This window comes from Streptopelia decaocto (assembly GCF_964273445.1).
Source record: "Streptopelia decaocto genome assembly, chromosome: 17".
Lineage (NCBI taxonomy): Eukaryota > Metazoa > Chordata > Aves > Columbiformes > Columbidae > Streptopelia > Streptopelia decaocto.
The window spans coordinates 4,853,238-4,873,756 of NC_138672.1; the positions used below are offsets into that span (position 1 = coordinate 4,853,238).

The window sequence follows — 20,519 nt, forward strand, 5'->3', positions numbered from 1 at the left end:
GACTGGACCGTTAAGTGACATGACCAGGATTACCAAAGCAGCCAGTGGCAGAGCAGAGCTGGATCTACATCTCCAGGTTCTTGTGAGGTACCGGGCCATTTTCAGGCCTGCTCAAAAACCTCTCGCTATCACTGCAGAGAAAAGCATCTATGGATTAAGTAAGAAAAACTTCAGAGGTTTACCAAAGTTAACACAGCAGGTGAGAAGAAAGTCCAGGAGATATGAATTCAAGATGACTGCACAAGCACACCTTTGATATGCCTACGGTATTAATCATCGGTATCATCGGTAATAAGTCCTGTCTCCTGTCTAGACTTGGAGGCCATACCCAGACTGCAGAGTCTGTGAAGCCAGCACGAAGGCTCGCTTGAAAAGTCCTTTTTTTTGAACATGAAAGAAACTGAGAAAATAAAGATGGATCCTTTGTTGTGGGAATGGAATTGCAGATACTCCATTTTCAAGTCTGACATCTATTTTCTGCTTCTCTCCAATCCTTAGGAGATTTGGATCGGCAAAGTCTTCTTGCCAGGGAACTTGTGGGTAACCCCACAATCAGGCTTGCTGGACTTTTATCTGCTTTCATGTACTGACTTCATCTCTGTGTCTCACCTGGGGACGCAGCGGTGCTGCCTGCAATGGACCAGGGGCCAAACCCCCTCACACAGCACCTGACGGACAGAGACAAAGGGCTCCTGCTGCTGCAGGATGGAACCACGTTGGTAAAAATGAGAGCCAGGTGTATTAAAGGAGAAAAGCAAGTTAAGAATTCCCAAAGGGCTGGAGCTTGAGGCCATCTGCTCGGGAAAGTCAGAGGAGCAGAAATCATCAGGAGCACAGACTGGAAACTACCCGGAGAAGTGAGGACAGATGCAGCGAGGGGATGGACACCACCTGCACGAATTTACCCAAATCCCGCTAATCGCAGAACGCTGTGTAGGCACAGGGGGTGGGTTTGGATACAGGGGTCTCCTCAGCAAAGGCCAAAGCCCAGGAACTGCACCCCACGTCTGCAGACCCTGCTTGGCACCACACATGGACACCAAACCCCAGAGACCTCAGAATCGCCAGGGATAACCCAAAACTGCGAGGAGATGGCACAGCCCCCTTTTCACTCCAGCACAAAGGGACCCTTTTGGCTAATTAGGACTGCCTGGCTCTTGCCTCCTCCCTTGCTCCATTGCATTTTATGATATTAATTAAAAAAAAAAAAAAAAAAAAAAAGACTACTTTTCTTCTTAAACTGCCTCAGATTTTTCTTCTGTCTCAATTCATCTGGGCTCTGTGCAATGTCATTGGGTCAGTCTGTGCTCCTGCTGCAATTCTAATTCTGTCAGCTTTCCATTTTCTAGGGAGTTGAGGGATTTTTCTTTCTTTTTTTTTTCTTTCCCCCAAGTCAAAAATGATTTTGCATAAGAGTAATAATGTTAATGGCCCTGCACAGCGCATCCAGATTACAGCTGCAACTAGGGAGAAATAAACATCTCATCTTTGCCCTGCTGTTTATCTACCCACAGCAGAGCCCGGTATCAGGTCAGAACCTGTAATTTCATTAACTTTATCACTCAGACGCATTTGTTGCTAGGTGTCATTATTCAGCACATTGCTCCCATGTTTTGTTTGCGCTGGGCTTCACTTCAGATGCTCCGGCACCGTGTGGGAGCAGCCCTCCCATCTGCATCGCTGCAGAACCCTGCCTGAGACCTGGGAGGAAAGTTTGCCTCACTGATCCATGCTCTGCTCGCCTGTGATTTGTAAAATATTTGTGCTGTTTGACCTCTCGGGCAGGGACTTCTCTCCCATTTTGCAGGGTTGTACATAGCGGAGTCACCCAGTACAATTCCCTGCCTGACCTGATACATCCAGAAGCTCCACGTGGGGAATAAAATAACCATATTCTTTATTGAGGAAAGGGCAATTGAGCCCAACAGCTGCACAGTGTGGGGTGCAGGAATCCGAAATGATGGGAAGCGCCCGCCGTCAGCACGACCCAGCACCTGCAAATCAATCACTGCCTGGCACACAGGGGAAAGCGAGCAGTGCAGGCAGGTGGAGGGCGAGCCGAAATGCTCCATCTTCATCGGATTTGCCATCCCTGGTAATTAATGCTGGGAAGTGACACTTGAAAGAGCTTCTAGTGACAGCCCCAGCGATGATACCATTTGGAGCCCGCTGACAAGTCCCAGCTGATGTCTTATCACAACGCTACACTGCAAGAGCAGCAAGGAGAGCTTTTCCCTTGGGTGCTCACAGACTCCCCAGGATGCTGACACAGCTCCTCGCCCAGCCCTGGTGATGGCACCAAAACTTGGCGGCTCGGGCCAAGGCAGCCAGGCAACAGAAGGGTGACCCCATCATCAAGCTAAGACCATGCTCCAGCTGGGTCTTCCCTGCTGCATCCATCTTCAACCTGCCTGTAAAACTGCACCTGAGCAGAACCGATTTCCAGTCCCTGGGGATCTCCAGGTACACGGTGTCTGCTCACACCAACTGCGGAGTTTCTCCGTCCCACCTGCCGCATCCCCGCGGGAATCCCGGCTGCAGCTGCTGCTCGCGGGCACATCTACCACCTCCCAAATCACCGCGTTACCCATGCGTGGGCAAACCAGGTGGAAGTGCAAAGCCCACAGCACATATATTTACATTTCTGCTGTAGAAATCCTAGATCTGAACTACAGTCACTTCGTCCTTGATGACCCAGGTTCAGCAAAGAGGAGCAACTAGTGCGTACCACAGCTTGACTCCTCAAGCAAAGCCTCATCCAGGAGCGAAAAGTGCCCATCCCGGGAGGAAACACACAGTGAACAGCACAGTTTGGAAGGAACAGAGCAGGCAAGGCACAAACTTGCCTTGATCCCAACAGCATCACGAGCTGAACTGGTGGGAGCATTTGTGAACATATCTCCCAGGCTGGGGTAGCCCTGGCCCCGCAGGCAGCTTGCAGCCCTGGCTTCGGGGGATTTTTCAGTCAGTAAAATAAATTCTTTATTGCTAATTCCTGAAGCCCTCAGATAGTTTAATATTCTGCCCTAGATCTTGTTTACTACCATGTGTTGAAGAGGACTGAAATGCAGTTACTGCTGTCTTCCCCACGCACACAACTGTAAATAATTTATAGAAAAGCAAAACAAAGAAGAGAATATGAAAGAATAAAAAAAGGCAGCGATATGTTACGATACATGAAAGGTTTCGTTTGTTCATTCTCACCAAACAGAGGATTGGGGAAACATCTCTTAACACCAGAGGCCAGTAACAGCCAGGCGTACACAAAGGGGGATGCCAACAGGGATGATCAGACCAGCACTCAAGGACGGCAGATGGACCCTTGGGCACCTCTGCGTTTGTTTGAGCAATGATTACTATCACCATTGTAATAACCTTGTTTAAAAAGGGAAAGAATAAAAAGCACTTCAAGGGTGGAAGAAAACACAACCCCAGCCAGCACTTCGGGCAGTCACAGATGCAGGGACCTGCCTCCCAGGCACGATGCACTGTGGGGGCTCTCGCTGGCTCCGATGCTCAGAGCTGCACAGTCCCCCCCGCAGAGCCAAGAAGAGTCCCTGTCTCCACCCCTGTCCCCCAGCACTGTCGCCTTGGCTGCTCTGACAGGGACTGGTCAGTCTTTATGGGAATCCCCCATGGGAAGAAGGGGGGATGGTCCAGCATCACCCCACAAGCCCCTTCTCTGCATGGAGGGAGCTGGAGCATCCCTTCCTCTCTCCTGCTGGAGTCATCAGCAATTAGCACTAATGTACTTTGCTTTTGTATATTGAAATGCATTTTGCTGTGCATTGCAAGCGAACAATATTAAATGCTTTCTAATGACATTTCAATAAGCAAAGGTAGTTGTTGCAGCTTCTGAAAGACAGACTTTAAAAATGCACATAATCAAGTGCGCATTAGCCAAAACAACCCAGGGAAAGTGCTGCTCTTCTCTGCACAGCAGACAAGCCCCCGAGATCTCCCCAGGTCCCGCGGTTGTACCCGTGGAGCCTGCAGGCCCTCCATCCCTGCACACAGGCTGGGGCAGCACCCAGAGCCAGCCCTCACAACGACAGCTCCCCAACCGCACAGAGCACAACACCACGGTCCAGCAGCACAACTTGTATCTGCAGTTAAAAGAATAACTAAATAAAGAGCAACCAGCCTAGGCTCTGGCACTGGCCTCCTCCTATTGCTCCCCGAGTGTCTTCCAGCTGAGGGCTCACAGACACTGTGCCTCAGTTTCCCCTACACCAGCCGAAGGTGATTCCCCTCTCAGGAAGAACAGCTCCAAGACAAGATCTGCAAAACCACTTTGTCAATGACAGCTGAGGACCAAAGCCCAGCAAGCCAAGCACTAGTCACAGGGCTACCCTATTTCCCCAAAAATAAGACAGGGTCTTATATTAATCTTTGCGCCAAAAGATGCTTGCTTTTTTACCTGGACACCATTTAAATTGATTTATGAACTGTAACTAGGGCTTGTTTTTGAAGGAGGGCTTGTATTTCAAGCACCCTCAAAAATCCCGAAAAATCATACTAGGGCTTATTTTTGGGGTAGGGTTTATTTTTGGGGAAACAGGGTATGTATGGATGAGCCATCCTCTCTAGGTGACACCACACAGGACAGACACCCTGCTGAAGGACAGGGAGAGGCAAAAAGGAGAGAGAAAAGCCACAAACCTTTCTTTTCATAGTCGGGCTTCTCCTCCCCACCCCGACCCAGGCTCTCCAGCGTCCGCGTCACCTGGCTGCCAAATTCATCCTCCCTGGTGCTGGGCTCTGCCCGCCGCGGCGTCTCCTCCTCCTCCTCGTCCTCGTAGTCATCCAGGATGGGGGTCTCGCGGATGGGCACCCCGATGACCGAGTTGTGTGCCTGGAGGCGCGAGTTGCGGAAGCTCTCACGGGCCTGGGGGCCCAGCAGCACCGAGGGGATGTAGTGGATCTCATGGGTGGCCTCGGTGCTGGCGCTCTTCTGCGGGATGCGGCGGCGCTTGTGCCAGCGCCGCTGGGCGTACAGGGCCACCGTGAAGACCAGGAGGAGCAGCAGCAGCGCGATCAGCCCACCCTGCGGAGGAGAGCAAAGGGAACGGGTCAGGAGATGCACAGGGATGGGTCAGGAGATACACAGTGCACAAGGATGTCAAGATGGGACCGGACTCTTTGAGTCATGCCCAACGACAGGATGAGGGGCAACAGGCACAGATTGAAGCACTGGAGGTTCCATCTAAACTAAGAAGAAACTTCTTTACTTTGATGGTGCCAGAGCCCGCAATAGGCTGCCCAAAGAGCTTGTGGAGTCTCCTTCTCTGGAGACATTCAAACCCGCCTGGACACCTTCCTGTGCGATCTGCTCTGGGTGAACCTGTGTCAGCAGGTGAGCTGGACTAGATGATGCCCAGAGATCCCTTCAGCCCCAATCAGTCTGTGATTCTGTGTAACCACCACTCTCCAGGGTGCGGTTACCCCCGCTCCATCATTTCTGGTTGTGATATGCCTGTGGTTTCAACAAGATTTCAGCTGCAGCCCTGGGGGCACAGCACAACATATTCCACACCAAGACCTTCTCTGCAAAGCTCCCCTCTTCCCTCACCTCCAAAGTTTCTTCAAGGCAGCTCTCAACTACTTTACCATCCAAATTAAAAAAGCCTTTACTGAAAACCATAAACTTCTTAAATATCTGTATGTCCATAGAAGTGGCCTCTCCTCCCGAGGGAGCCAGCCCTGCCTCTGGCTGCTCTGGAGGTTAATTCAGCCCCGGACCAGCAGGAGCTGTGCCTGTGCCAGCTGCCAGCCTCTTCATCTGCGCAGCACCACAGCAATTTTATCCCATGGCAGATAAGTAAAGAAGGGCATGTAAACCAGCAGCAGCATGAGCAATCGCGGTTTTGCAGCACGATGTGGAACAGCCACGGCAGGGCAGGCGTTTCTTTGGCACAGGGGATGCCACAGCCCAGAGCGTTACGGAGCATGCAAAAACAAAGCGGAGACATGCAAATATTTCATCTGCATTTGATACGAAGCACTGTGCTGTACCCGGAGAACAGCTCTGACTCCTAAACAGGACCAGTTGTAAAGAGGTGGCATGAAAAACTGCAGCTCAAGGAACGAGCTGGCTGGGGAGAAGCCTCAGGAGCAGAGACACATCATGGGACCACCCCAGCACCATGACCTGCTACAAGAGGAGCCCAGCCCAGCATCTCCCATCAGGACCTTCCCACCTCTGCCCCAAAACTGGCACTAACGGGAGAAAGGCTCAGGGATTCAGGAATACATTGCTCAGCTTGACTTCTCCAGTTTAGGTGATATGGGCCTTCAGGAAATGTGGTTTAGCATTCAGGAGAAGCTCAGGGATGTCTGTGTGGGAGAAGGACGAAGCCAGCTGAGCCGGCCAGGTTCATACCCTCCAGTACCGGAGCACCTGAAGGACCAGTGGGATGAGGACCCTACCTGCCCTTCCATGCTCAGAAGCAAGAAACAGCATGGACACCTCAACCTGGAAGAGCAGAAACATGTTTCCTCAGGTTTACACAGCACTTGATGCACAGAGACCCCAGAGCATCACAGGAGTTCCCTGGCGTGAGCCACCTGCACCCCCCAGCACCAAATTGTGACCATTTCCTTAGAAGTCCAGTTTGCTGGAGAGAAATGACAGTACACCCAACCCTTCAAAAGGGAGGCCTGGTGACAAGGACATAGCAGGGCCACGAACTTCAACACGATGAACCACACTGCAAAATCAAGTCCAGCTTGAATGCTGGCAACCTTCTAGCAAAGCCAGGGCTCTCCCACTACAGGAGGGTTTCAGAACAACATGGACCTGACTCCTGGGAAAAGCCTTCTTCAGGGCATCACCACCTAGCTCCTGAGTTGCCCGGATGGACATCATCCAGACCTGGGTGCTCTCTGTGACTGCAAAGGGTCCCTGGCCAGAGTGGGGCTGCTCCTGCCCGCTCTGCACCCGCAGGCACTTGCCCTCCCTGGAAAAGCACAACTTGAGACAAGCCAGAAAATCTTGGAAAAGGCCAGGGTGACCAAGAAAACCCTACATAAGGAGCAGCTTTGCTGGCTGGACCCAGGGAAGGGGTCTGTGCATCTGCGGCAGCGCCAGGTCCGCGTCCCTGCCTGGCCGAGCTCACCTCGCATCTGCTCCTGGGAAATGGCTTGGAGCGCATAAACCTGTCAGTGTGCTAAATTAAAGATCTCTGTGCTTGGGAGAAATTATAAAAAGGCATAAAGGCACATGTTATTCACATGTTGCTCCCCGCTCAGTTCAAGGCTGGGCTCAAGCAACTCAAGGGCTCCCAGTCCAGCTGCGGCTCCTGCATCCCTTGGGGACAAGCCAGAGGTCTCTGCTCCATCAGCCACCGAAACAACAGCCCCTTCTCTGCCTGAACAGTTGGGGGTACCCATGCCAGCCCCCCGGGTGAGCTCACAGTCAGTGGCTCAGCTCCGACCTGCCCCCTTCATCCTGACCCCGTGCCAGCAGCTGCTGGTTTGACCACAATCCGCACACTGGGAGAGCTTCCTGGGGAAAAGAAAAAAAGTGTTGAACTTCGGAGGCATTCAAGCCAGCCTCATTTTAATGTATTTTTCATGTTAAATTATCCAACTGAGGGAGCAGGAGAGAGAAAGGGAAAGGAAGGGATAATATGAGAAATGTTTTATTTGACAATGTGTCATTCGGAAACTGATTATTTCTGTCTCCGAGCTTTTTAATATTCCCAAACAATGGCCGAGCCGCACGGGGATTTGGTATTCTAAGGCTGGATTTATAATACTCTGTTCTGCAGTGATAAGAACACGGGCCTTTAATCCTCTGAGCTGTGAACATGCATATTCTCCCACGTAATGTCCTTCCTGCCGTGCTCCCACGTGCCCCACGCCGGTCGAGCAGCAGCCGTGGGGCACCAGAGGGTCGCTGAGACCCACAGGAGAGGAGGAGGAAGAGGAGGGAGAAGAAGGCTGGTGGGGCAATCCATGCATGTGCAGAACCGCAGGGCTCGTGGCACAGGTGCAAACTGCAGCAGGACAGCAGCAAGAACTTATTTGGAGCATGAAGGAAAACCGATGGAAGAAGCCACCTCGAAGCCCAAGAGATTGGATGCTCATGTATATGATGAAGGCTGCCGACCTGGAGGGCAATCACTGTTTGGGCATCTGTCCGAGATGCTGATCAATTTCTGAGCAGCAAGAAGATACAAGTGCTGCTTCTGACACAAGCCAAAATCCCTCTCTACCAAAGTGGTGGAAGATGAGGGAGTCCTGCTGCTCCTCTGGGGTCTGGACAAACTGTCTTGCAACAGGCTCTGGCCCTTCCCAACTCTGCCCGGGCTCCTCAGCGATGGTCCCCGGAGCAGGGTGCTGACCTGAACACCAGTACAAAGTTTTGCCTTGGGGGGAAAAATATCCCTATTTCTTTTCTAACTTTGAAGCCACTACTGCTCCCACACAACATCCAAACCCAATTATCTTCCATCATCGTGCTGACAACCAGCCTCATCACAAACAACCTGTTGCTGGACAAAACGGGGCTCTCACAACCCAGGGCCATCACTCCAAGGACAGTCCTTGGGAACAGCCAGGCTTAGCCCAGCACAAACCTCGCACAAAAACCACATCGCACCCCACAGCTTCAGAGAACTGGGGCGAGCTGCACCCTGATGCCAGAGCATCACATTGCCCAGCGGGCGAGCCACGGTAAGCAAACAGGTATCGGCAATAACCACACAATCCTCAGAGCTCTTCACACTGTGTACTTTTTCTTTTCTCTCCTTTTTGGCCGTGAAGGTAATTAAACACTAGAACAATTTACCAAGGGTTGTAATGGATTATCCATCACTGTCAATTTTTTTTTTTTTTTTTAAATCAAGCCTGGATGCTTTTAGAAAAGTTATGCTTTATTTCAAACAAGAAATAAAGAAAGCCTCAGGGAATTCTTGCGACCTGCGCAGAACTGGAGGGCAGAGCAGATGACCCCACAGTCCCTTCTGGTCCCCCAGTTTTGTCCTCCCCATGCTTCTTCATGAGGCACAGCATTCAACTCTAGAGCATCTTTTTCAAATATTTCACCCCATCCCAGGTCAGCCCAGACACAGAAAGCACCACCAGACCGTGGACACAAACTGGCAGGTAAAGGCACATCCACCTACCACAGACCAAAGGGGGAGATGCCACCAGCAAGGACCAAGCCCCAGACTCCGTAGCTCGACACAAAAACCTCTCCCGGCTCGTCCCTGCCATTGCCAAGGGCTGTAATAAGGCAGTGCTCAACGAGCAGGTGTAGCAAACATTTGCACTAGGTTTTAGCCATGCTGTAATTTGAGCTAAAAGATTTCTAATTAATTTAACTAAAAGCGATGGTGAATGGCAGCACAGACACCCTATAAATGTCGCTTCACCAGGAGGCAGCTTGTTCCCAGACGCAGATCCCTCCAGGCCATGTTTTGGGGTGAACCACAAACAGAAGTGGGATCATCTGATTTAGCTGTTATATTAATAACAGTGTCTGTTAATTGGCAATCAAACCTCTTGGCCAAACTCAGAGAAGACACCCAATAGGGCCCAGGCTGGCGGGGGGCAGCCCCAGCTCTGTCCATCCCATCCCTTTGCCAGGTCAAACCCTGTACCAGGACTCCCATGCCCACACGTCAAACAAGCGACACTCAGGACAACTTTGGAAGCAAAATACCACATTTAACACGTTGGTTTGCATGGCATCTGCTTCTTCCCTTTCCACATCAAACATCCCCACCCGTCTCTCCCTAGGACTCCTTTGCCTTATTCTCTTTCTTAGCTGTACCTCTCAATTTAAATATTTCTTCTGCAAATCTTAATTAACATGCTGTTTACACCTTCTTTCAGATCATTAACGATGAAAAATAAGGCTGATCTCTGCAGACACGTCTGCAGAGTCTTCCCTCTCCTGCACGACGCCGTTTATCACAACCTGCTCTGCACCCTGCTGCCTCCTCACCTCCCGGGGCACAGGACATACCCACAGATGGCACAGGATCCCTCCGGCTTTAAACAAACAGCAGGGCAGGGGAAAATATGTTGTAAAGGTGTTATATAGTGTGTTCTTCCCTAGAGTGGGTATAACATCAGCCTCCGGCTGTCGTCCCATCATGGAATGTGTTTGTACACTGTCCCATCGCAATCAATAAAAAGGGAGCAGAAGTCCCAGAAATCCCAACATCCCTTCAGCTTCATGATGAGAGAAGATAGGCAGAAGAAAGAGGCCCCAGATCACCCCACCCACTAACGCACATCACACACAAGGGCAGGGACATGTTACTGGAGCATCCCAAGGGCATACGAGGACACGAGGACAGGAGAGAAAGAGGGTTTTGGGGACCAGGTTTTGCAAGAAGTAGCTTTATCTCCTGCAAGAGGAAAGCAGGGTTCATGGATAGAAATGGAGCAGCAGCATGTGGAGTTTGGGAAGGTGCTGGATCCTGTCTCAGGAGATGCTCACACAGGCAGGGACCTGACCCAGCCTGCTCGGTCCTCACACAGCCTCTGCCAGCAGAAGGGATGTGGCAACGTCAACCAGGGATGGAAAGATGCTCCCGCTCTTCCTGCACGGATGGCGTGAGAAATTGGGAGCTTGACTTGCAGCCAGGATCATTCAAGAAGTAACACCATGGCAAAACACACGATGTTCCTGGGAGAGCTGGGACATCTCTGGAGATCTCCTGTTCAAAACATGGCACAGTGCTGGCAAGTCTTGGGGATGGGGGAGATTCTAACTGTGCTGCCCGAGCGGGGGACACGTTGCCCATCCCTGTCCATCAATCACAGCCACCTTCTGGCAGCAGGTACCCCCACGGGTCAGCGAACAAGCCCATGGACAGGGGAGCATCAGGCAGGGAAACTGAGGCAGAGCATGAGGATGAGACCAAGGACAGACAGCAAGCCCCCATGAAGACTAGTGAGGAAGAGCTGAACACCAAGAAAAAATAAAAACACTGCAGAGAGATCTGGTCCTGATCTCAAAACCACTCAACCCCACCTCTCCATAAGACAGTAATGACACAAGGCAAATCTACTAAAAAATACAACATTTTCTCCCTACACGCTTCAAATCCCTGTTCAAGCATCTCTTCACCAAGGTGCTTAACCACACGCTTAACTTTAAATATGTGTTTAATTCCCATTACAGTCCATGAGACTGTAGCACACGCCTCAGCGCTTTGCTGAGCAGGGATGGCTGCTTAAATTGTGGCCTGAAGAGAAACGTATTATGTCTTGTTATTCCCTTTTTCCATAGTTCTTAGAACATCACCGAGCTCCGGCGATGATGGGACACCGCCTTCTGTTGTTGTCATCACAACCGTGTCACCCAACCCTGCCCAGAGCTGGCAGCACCTACAAACTACCCTCCCTGAATGGGTTTATACTGATGAAAAGGAGAGGAGGATCCGGCCCAGGGGTTCCAAAGGAAGACTTCCCGCAGGATTGCTCCATTAGTTTCAGGCAAACCCATCATACGCGGCTGTTCTGCTTGCTATGCCGTACGTACACACATTGGGCATAAATTTAATAGCATATACAGTCCTGCAATGTATAACGCATGCACATGAGACAAGAGTTACAGTTGCTGTGGGAACCATAACTTTAAAATCCCTGACTCTTCCACGTTAAAAAAAAAAATAACTAGTCAGACAAAAAGTCACATTTCCATATAATTTTATATTTTTGTAAGCCATGCTGAATTTTGTTTTGCCGTTTCGGCCAAGAACAGAAACAAAAAGGAGGAGAGAACCTGCCAATCAGCATTTCTGTGCCATTCAGACATGCAATGTGATGTTCCAGTAAATGTTTATTTGAATGGTCTCCCAGACACGGGCTGTATGCAAGCACCAAAATACACAACCCTCAATCACACCGAACACGCCTGCACATCCCGAGCTGCACATCTTGCTGGGATAACAATTCAAAATGACTTCTAATCCATTTTTATGATGTAAAAAAAAAAAAGGCATTTATTTGCAGTGAACTGAAAGAGGAGGGCTGGAGGTGATTTTATTAAGCACCTGATTGCTAGCTCATTTTAAAGCCAGGGCGCAGATTGCATAAATTGTGATTTTAATGCGCACTAAACGGTTCACCTAAATCGGCTGACCCGCTAGCCCGGAGCTCACCCTCAGAGAGGGAAGATTTTAAAATGCATAAGGTCTTGTGTGTTCGCGCTTATGTTTCCCTAATGCGGGCAGACTGGCTGAGCGCAAAGCTGAGACAAAAACAAAAAGCGTTTTATTTTCTGAAGGAGTTGCAGTTCCCGAGCCCCATCCCTCCTCCCCGCCGAGCTGCCAGAGACACCTCCACGTGCTCCTACCGCTTGGCTCATTTTCACCCAATACCCGAATCGCGTTTTAGCTGTATTCCAAAGGAGAGGAAAATATCCATTTAAGAATGATCAGCCTTTCCCTTTTAAATAAAAGAAGTCCCCACATCCCCAGCAAGACTCTCCCAGTGCACAAGAGGTCTCAGAAGGGCTGCCATGGGATGCAGGTTGAGAGTGCCCAGGGTTGTGCCAACACACAAAGCACCTTCCAATTAAACACGGGACTAAAGGAATGTCCCTCAAAACCAGCAAATGCAGAACCACCACCTATAAAAAGTCCTCTGCACCATGTTCAGAGCAGAGCCCAAATCAGGTGAGGAGCATCCGAACACCAGAGGAGATGCCCTGCGGTCACATCCCAGCAGAGAGGAGGAGGGAAAATGGGACTCCATCCAATATCAGAGACCGCAAGAGCCTGAACCAGCTTCACCCCTCCTGGTTCAGTGACAGAGGGGAACATCTCACAGGGTTTTTCCAGATCTTCTTGCCCTGAGCTGCAGACTAAGCTCTGCCTGTGCAGGTGCCCCATCCAACACCAGAGCATCTGGCGCATCACACTTCACTGTGCTGGCCAAGCCACACCACTCTGTGTTTTTCTGAAAGCACTTTAATCACGTTCACGCTTTACCCACTGCCCAGAGAGGGTCACAAACACCTCCACAGCTTCTGCCCAAGCTGGTGCCTTCTCCTCCAGGAAAAATGCAGAATATTCATTTTAGCATCTGATGAAGAAGCCAACCTGCTGATCAGCTGGACCCAACAGACAGAGCAGCACAGTGGTAAGCCCAGAAAAAGGTGTGTACAGGTGGCACAATGAAAGAAGGATGCGGTTAAACTTGATAATTTAAAAAAAGGGATAAAACTCAGAGAAGCTGCACATCTTTTAGGAGCCTTTGCATGAAGGCTGGGCTGATTTCAGTCCCCTTGACTGACCAACCCACCAATTTCAGCGTTGCCATCACTCAGAGCTTCCACAAAACACAGTGGAGATCTTGCCTTTGCTCCTGCCCCGTGAATACCTGCTTTGTTTGGACAGAGAGTGCACAAGAGCATCTCCCAGCACATGTGTGTACACAGCTTATCTCTGCGGTACCGCAGCATCAGCCGGGGCCATCGGGAGCCACCGTAGATTCAAGTGGCAATTACCACGGGGTCCCTCGAAATCAGCATCACTGCAGGACACCTGAACTACCCAGCTGCTTCTCCCCACTTCCAAACAAAGGCTTAAATGCTAAAGCAAGGGCTCAAATTACTAAGATTATTACGATACTACCAGCAGAGCATTTGCTAGCGAGTGATGAAATATAATTAAAAGTAAAGAACACTTGTCAGATAAATGAGTAACATGTACTGCTGTTGCAAAAGTACCTTTCTTGTTTTTTTAATAAGTGTGTTTATCCGCTTCCTCACCAATTTACAAAAAATGCAGTTAATTCTCAGTGGATCTCACAACCATTAGTGCGAATTAATGCTGTTCCCACTGTATATTCTGCATATATTAAAAAAAAATTAATCTAATAAGAGAGGCACATCTCCGGATGAGGGAACACGAACACAATTCACATTGTGCCTCCAGCTTCCAAGAGCTGGTGAGTGACACGGTACAACATCCTTTCTGCTCAATTAACCACCCAGTTCTGGGAGCTGCCAGATCTTGGACAGTTGTCCAGAAAAGGTGGCAAAGCATGGAGAAAAATTCACTGCGGCATTAAGTAATGGGAACTTCTTGGAGTAACCCGACATCTAAGCCTCATTGATGGGTCAGGTCTCTCCACTGGTGTGTGCTGCTGCTCTACACAGGCTGGAGCAAAGACAAGTGAGAGACTGAAAAATGGTGTTAGAGTTTATTTATGGGCATCTCAAAGCAATTCATGGAGCAAGGAGCTGATGGGAAGGTGCTGTTGTGCATGCAGGAATGGAGGGAAAGGGTTCTTTGGGTTGGTGGGGTTTTCCAAAGGTCTATTACCAAAAAAAACACCAAACCTGCCTCACCATATTTAAAGTACAAATATTTCAGCATAATTAACATCTTTTTGAAAAGCAGCAACACAAACCACCGATTTCCAGAGGGAGAGGGAGGGTATTCAAACACAATAACAGGGAGAAAAGCTCCACGCACGTGTCTATGCGGCATTGGCATCTTTGCAATGCTGGTGTTGTAACTCCCACCACAGGAGCCCCCCCTGCACCAAAGAGCCTCTACTGGTACCTGTGGCATTGCACACCGGGAAAAGGAAAAAAGGGTTTAACAATTTCCACACATGCAATATGAAAAAGGCACCGACCCCCCAGTGCATCACAGAGCAAGCAAATCTAAGACTTTGATTTAAAGAAAAGATCAAAACGCTCAGCAAGTCCACAAACCCTCTCCTCCCCCCAACCACCACAGCTATTCCCAGCAGCTTATTAAGAGTCCAGTTAAGTACAGCACTTAACCATACACTTAACTCCCATTACATTCACCAGAACTTTGCACATACATAAAATCTATCAACTGTTTCAGAGCTTTTTTGTCTTCTTGCTGAAGAACACAGAGTTCCTGTTACCCAGCCCTCGGTGTGATGCCTCCAAACAAACTCGGGGCTCAGCGTGGCAGAAAAGCAAATCTACGGGACAGTTTTCCTGCCGTACAGCTCCCACATTCATCACTTACACACCCGCAGGTCCACAGAAACCTTTTTGTTCCGTGGCGTGACAGACCACGTCAAGCCATCTCGCTGAAACCCTGCTCCTCGTTCGCCCAGCCCTCTTGCTGTATTGATTGAAAGCCGAGAATATCAAAAGATGGAAACGCATTGGCTTTGTTTTCTCACTTGTTCTCAAGTGGCTTCAAAGAGCAGGAGGGCAGCGATCTCCTTGCTGGGGAGGCAGAGCTGCAAATGGGGAACACGGAGCATCCCGCAGCCAGGCTGGGAGGGGAAAAGCCAAGTTTGCATCTGCCAAGGGGTCCTCTGCACCCCCAGGGCGCAGCCGGAGCAGCTCCAGATCTGGAGAGCTCTGCACACCCAAGGGACGGTCCCAAAGCACTTGCAGCTCAAGGCATCTGCGATTCAAATACCTGTTTTTTCCTGTATGGATACAGGGCGTCAAAGATGATGGGAACGGAGCAAAGGAGGAAGAAACCGGGGCTCTTACTTGCATCTCTCCCATGTAGAATATTACAGGAGGCTCTGGACAGGTACGAAGATGCTGACGCTTCCAAAAGGATGTTTACCTGTGTGTTTTGAGGATGGACCAGAGATTTAGGACAGTCCAGTCCTCCTCAACAGCTTTTATTTAGAGACTCTGGCTATTTCTGAGTCCCCGACCAAGATAACCGCACCCTGGCGAGAGCAGGACACGCATGAGGGGACCTGAAGGGACCTCCAGGGACCTGGCCAGGGCTGGGCTCAGAGCTGCATCCCTGCTACCCAAAGGGACCTTTGCAGAGCCATGAGCTTTCACTGGTGCTCTCACAAAGTGAGAAGCCATCCCTGCACCCAGCTCTAATTACAGCCGTGTTCTTACAAGGAGACAGACCTTTAATTAAGAGAAGCTGGCACCAGAGCAGGAATAGGCTGGTGTGCAGCAGCAATGCCTCAGAGGGTCAGGAGGGTTTGGAGGGGCTGGTGGGCTCACTCAGCGCCACACAGAGCTGGATTTGCTTTCCCTGCATCCTTGCAAGCAGGATCGATGCATCCCCTGCAGTACACGTCACTAGTTGCCACCCCTTCCACCTCTGCTATGGCTTCGGGGATGCTCAGCCTCTCCCAAAAGTAAGCGCACCCAACACAGACATCTCCTCCCGTATAGCCAGCTCAGCAGCCTGCCTGATGCTGCACCAAAGCCTGGGTCAGCAGCAGCAAGGATATAACATGGTTTTATTCCAGGCACACAGCTTGCAACAGCCCTGAGCATCCTGCACACAGACCAGGCATGCCCACCCGGCCCTGGGGACCCTCATCTCCTGACTCCATCCCCCAGCTGCACCCCACAGAAAGCAACAAGCATCGCAGCAACATCACCTGTGCACCACCAACACGACCAGCCAAGCTTGCCAGCACATACCGCTCCACACACTTCATGGGACTGAGAAACTTTGGGACTTGCGCTCCCCTGGCTTGCTACAAGCAGAGGGTTTGGAACGTATCCGAGTGGGGTGCGTGCACAGAAAAATAAGAGCCCTTCCCAGATGGAGGGAGGATGGCAGGGCACTGCTATCACCACAGTTCACCACAGCCCAGCTGCAGTGCCGTGAGGGTCCGCAATGGGAACGCTGCAGCCCCCCCTCCCCATCCAACAGCGGCTGAGCAAGTGCCCTTTTAGAAAGGGGAAATAATTCATTTCAATTAAACGTGCCTGGTGCTCCAAACGAAACCAATTAATTCTCCCCATCTGAAAGCTGATTAGCCAGGATATCTGGGTAAATGGATAATAACAGGCTAATAACCCCCTCCTGTCCCCGCGCACATGCCGGTGCCGCCGTGAGGTTTTTGACACGGCGTTGCCGGCGTAATTGCAGCATCTGCGAATAATCACGGAGTGAATTCAGCCACCAATGGCAGGTGGCACTGTCCCCAGGAGCAGGGAGGGACTGGGCATGGATGGCCACTTTGGAGCCAGCCCATGTCCCAGTTACCCCCTCTGCCCCACAGCAGCATCGATCGTGGCACTGGGACCATCCCCTGCAGCAGCCCGGGACCCCAGCTCGACCCTCCGGGTCCCTGCTGAGGGGCAGCCACTGGCAAGAGCTTTCCATCTCTGATCTCTTCTTGTTGTTTTTTTTTCCCGCACTAGGAATGTGTTGATTAACTAAAAAACACCTTCCAATAGGGTATTTTTGGTTAAGAGCCATCTCCAAGCCAGATCGCACACAGAGGAAAACAAAGCCCTCAATCCCGCTGCCATTTTCAAATCAAATTTCCTTTTACTAATTTGACAGGCCTGTTTTGAAAAATCTAAATTTAAAGCTAAAATAAAGTTAGATTCCACGGCTAAATGGGAATCAGGATGAAGTATTTCAAACGGAGCTAATAAAGCCCTTCTACCTACACCTTTCAGCTCACAAAGCACCTCTCTGCTCCTTATTTGCTGCTCCTGATGCAGACGATGGGTACTGAGCTTTGCTTTGCTTCCCCCCACGGTGCACATACACACTCCAACAGTGTATTTTTAGCTTTCGAGAGGCAGGAAAACCACCTCCTGCTCGGCTTCAGCTCCATGGCAGCCCACCCCGGTGCAGTGCCCGTCCAGCCGGCTGGGCTGAGTTCACAAGTGCACCTCTAATCTCAACTAAGCCCAGCCCATGCAACGCTCCCATCTTCAGAGGAGACCTGGCCTCCTGCAGAAGAAACAGCTTTGCCTGAGGGGAGAGCACGAAAGGGAGATGAAGATACAGCTGTGTGTTTGTGGAGAAATCTGCCTGAAAGGTGAAGGGGGGAGGCGAGGAGAGAGAAACATCCATTTGACAGGCAGCACATGGGTTCCTCCATCTTTCAAACCCCCCACTTGCTCCAAATAAAAATAACCTCTTGGTCCCCAGGTGCTCAGATGGTGTCCTCAGCATCCAGCCTCCTTTCAGGCTTTCATCGCAAAAGATTAATTTCCCACAGGACAAAGGGCACCAAAAAAATAACAGCATCCCTAGTACACTGTATAGACAGAGCACTGGAAATTTGGTTCAACCTTTCTGGTCCGTGCCTGCGTGGTCCTTGTCCAAGCCCCCAAAACAGGGAGCTCAGCACACCCAGTCGATGTGCAAAACACCCAGGTGAAGACAACCTTCCAGTCCATGGCTGGAGAGCACCTGGATGTGGGACCTGGTGAAATCAGCGCCCCACGTGCCACCCAGAGTGGTACCCAGGAGGAGCAGACCCAGCCACATAGAGCATGGGCACGTCCCATTTTTCAAGGAACACCCTGGAAAAAAATAACATACAAGTGCTTAGACCACTCTTCTTAAAAAGCAGACAGTTGTCCACACACGTGTCTGCAACCTCTGGCCAAGGAGCCCTGGGCAATGCCGGGGCAAGAAGAGGATGCCAGCCTGCATTCCGGCTTGATACCAGGAGCAAGGTACTCAAAGCTAAATCCTCAGAGCGAAACATTTACAGGGAAAGGATTTCCATCAATCACTTCAAACCACCTGCTTATTTAAACCAGATCAAACATTGTAAAATTTATTTGAAATATTAGGCAGTTGCAAAGCCAGGCTGAAGGCAGCGTGCTGGCAGGGACACACGTTTTGGGGGTTTGTAAGGCTGCTCCCCCTCAGGGCAGTCACAGTCCAACCCCAAATCTTCATCAGATAGGGCAGGTTGGAACAGCCACCTGGGGGAACTGGGAAGTCTTGCAGAACAGGATAGAGAAACATCCATCACCAGTGACAAAGGGTTATTGATCCTGCCCAGGGGCACAGAGATGGATTTAATGACCTCTCCAAATCCCTTCCACCCTGGAGATCCTAAAGAAAAGTAATCCTCATCCTGCAAAACCTTCAAGCAAGGCACTAGCTCTAGAGCATCCCAACTGATGCAAGTGCTGTCAACATGGTAGGCAAGCGTGGGAGGTTTGGGGTACCAAAAAACAACTCCCCCACTCAAAAAATACGAAACACGACACAACCCTGCAGTCATAAACCACCACACCTTCCAAAGCAAAACAACTTCAGCATTAACCTGAAAAACTTGTTTAAGCAAATGACAATGAAAAATTAGCACGGCTGCACTTGTGCAGCCTGGGGCGCGCAGGTGGAACTTCCATTCGCACCCGCACCCCACCAACCCCCAGAGCTTGGGGACCGAAGGGACCGAAGGCAGCGTTCCAGGGAGGTGCAGCGCACTGAGACATTGACGGGTGCAAAGGCAGCAAGGGTCATTCGCTGATCCACTTCATGTTTGACTTTTCAATATTTGCACTGTCAGGATGTTTTCCAGCACAAATAATCGTTTAAACCTGAAACTTCCCAGAACAAAAACATACAATTAGCAATTCCCTCACCAATTGGGAAAGGAAGAAAGAAGTCCAAGGCACAATTTAAGTCTGTACGAAACAGAAAAGAGCAAAAAAATAGCTACAGATGAATGCAGTTAAATTAAAAAAAATAAATAAGGCATGATTCCTATTTCTGTACATTACACCCTACAGATCCCAGCTCAGTGAAAACTATATATACACACATACATATGAAGTTTATATTTCAAATATATATATGGACACACACATATAGAGATACATAATATGCACGAAGGCGTACTTTTGGTCATACATCAGCTTTGCATATGTGCCTGCTGAAGTGTCCCAGTGCAATGCCCAGACCTGCGATGCCAAGGGGCTGGTGGGACCCCACGAGCAGCCCCCAGCACCGGTGGGACCCCACAAGCAGCCCCCAGCACCAGCCCGAGAGCTGCGATGCTGAACATACACACACAGGAGCTCACATCGTCTGTGCTGCGGAAAAGGTCAGGGAAGCATATGGCGTGCACACCGGGTGCTGGAAGGACGATGACCTCCTCTTCCTCCTCCTCAGCAATTTTTAGAGCCTTGTGCAATGTGAGCCAGGTCTCCAGCTGCCCTCGCTCGAGGGGACAAGAGGAACAAGGGCATTTTTCTCTGCTGTCAAACGAGACACAAGACTTGTGTGCATCCTCTGATGTGATACAGCTTCAAGCCTTGAGCCTCAGCCCCCTTCTCTGGGACGGTCACACCGCTGTCATCCCCGCACAGCATCACACTGCGTACAAGCCCTTTAGCTGGGGACAGATCTACTGGGACATACCAGCAGTGGCTGGAGAGACAACCCACCTTTCAAATCCAGTTTACCCACATAGAAGATCAAGCTGTTTCCAAAATCAGGGGGGTTTGTGCACCCAGTGCTCCATGTACTCACCTTCCTCATGCCATACCCCTTCTCCTGCACTCAGCTCTCTTTCTCTTGCCTATTAACAGCATAAAATCCCTCCCCAAGGTGAGCTCTCATTTCTCTTGAGCATTAACATGATCCATGAGATGGGGCTTGCCCCTTTTCACCTCCCTTCTCTGCAAAAACCCCCCTGTATCTTTACGTCTCTTCCTTTTTCATTCATCCCTCCCTCCTCATGTGAAACAAGGATGCTCCAGAACCTTGACAAGTGCATTGAGAAGAACCTGAACGACCTAAGAACTACTCCTGAAGAGTGACTTAGTACTGATTACCGCATTAGCTGCTCTCCTG

At 50.3% G+C, this 20,519-nt stretch overlaps 1 protein-coding gene across 1 annotated transcript in view; it reads right to left on the reverse strand.

Moving 5' to 3' along the window:
- The window catches only part of ASTN2 (astrotactin 2), a gene marked incomplete at its 5' end in the record, with an annotated part of 312,614 nt that overhangs the window by 228,713 nt on the left and 63,382 nt on the right, over positions 1–20,519 (reverse strand). The window contains one exon of the mRNA XM_082067996.1: positions 4,663–5,047. Within this exon, the coding sequence (XP_081924122.1) occupies positions 4,663–5,047 (385 nt within the window). The remainder of the gene's footprint in view (positions 1–4,662; positions 5,048–20,519) is intronic.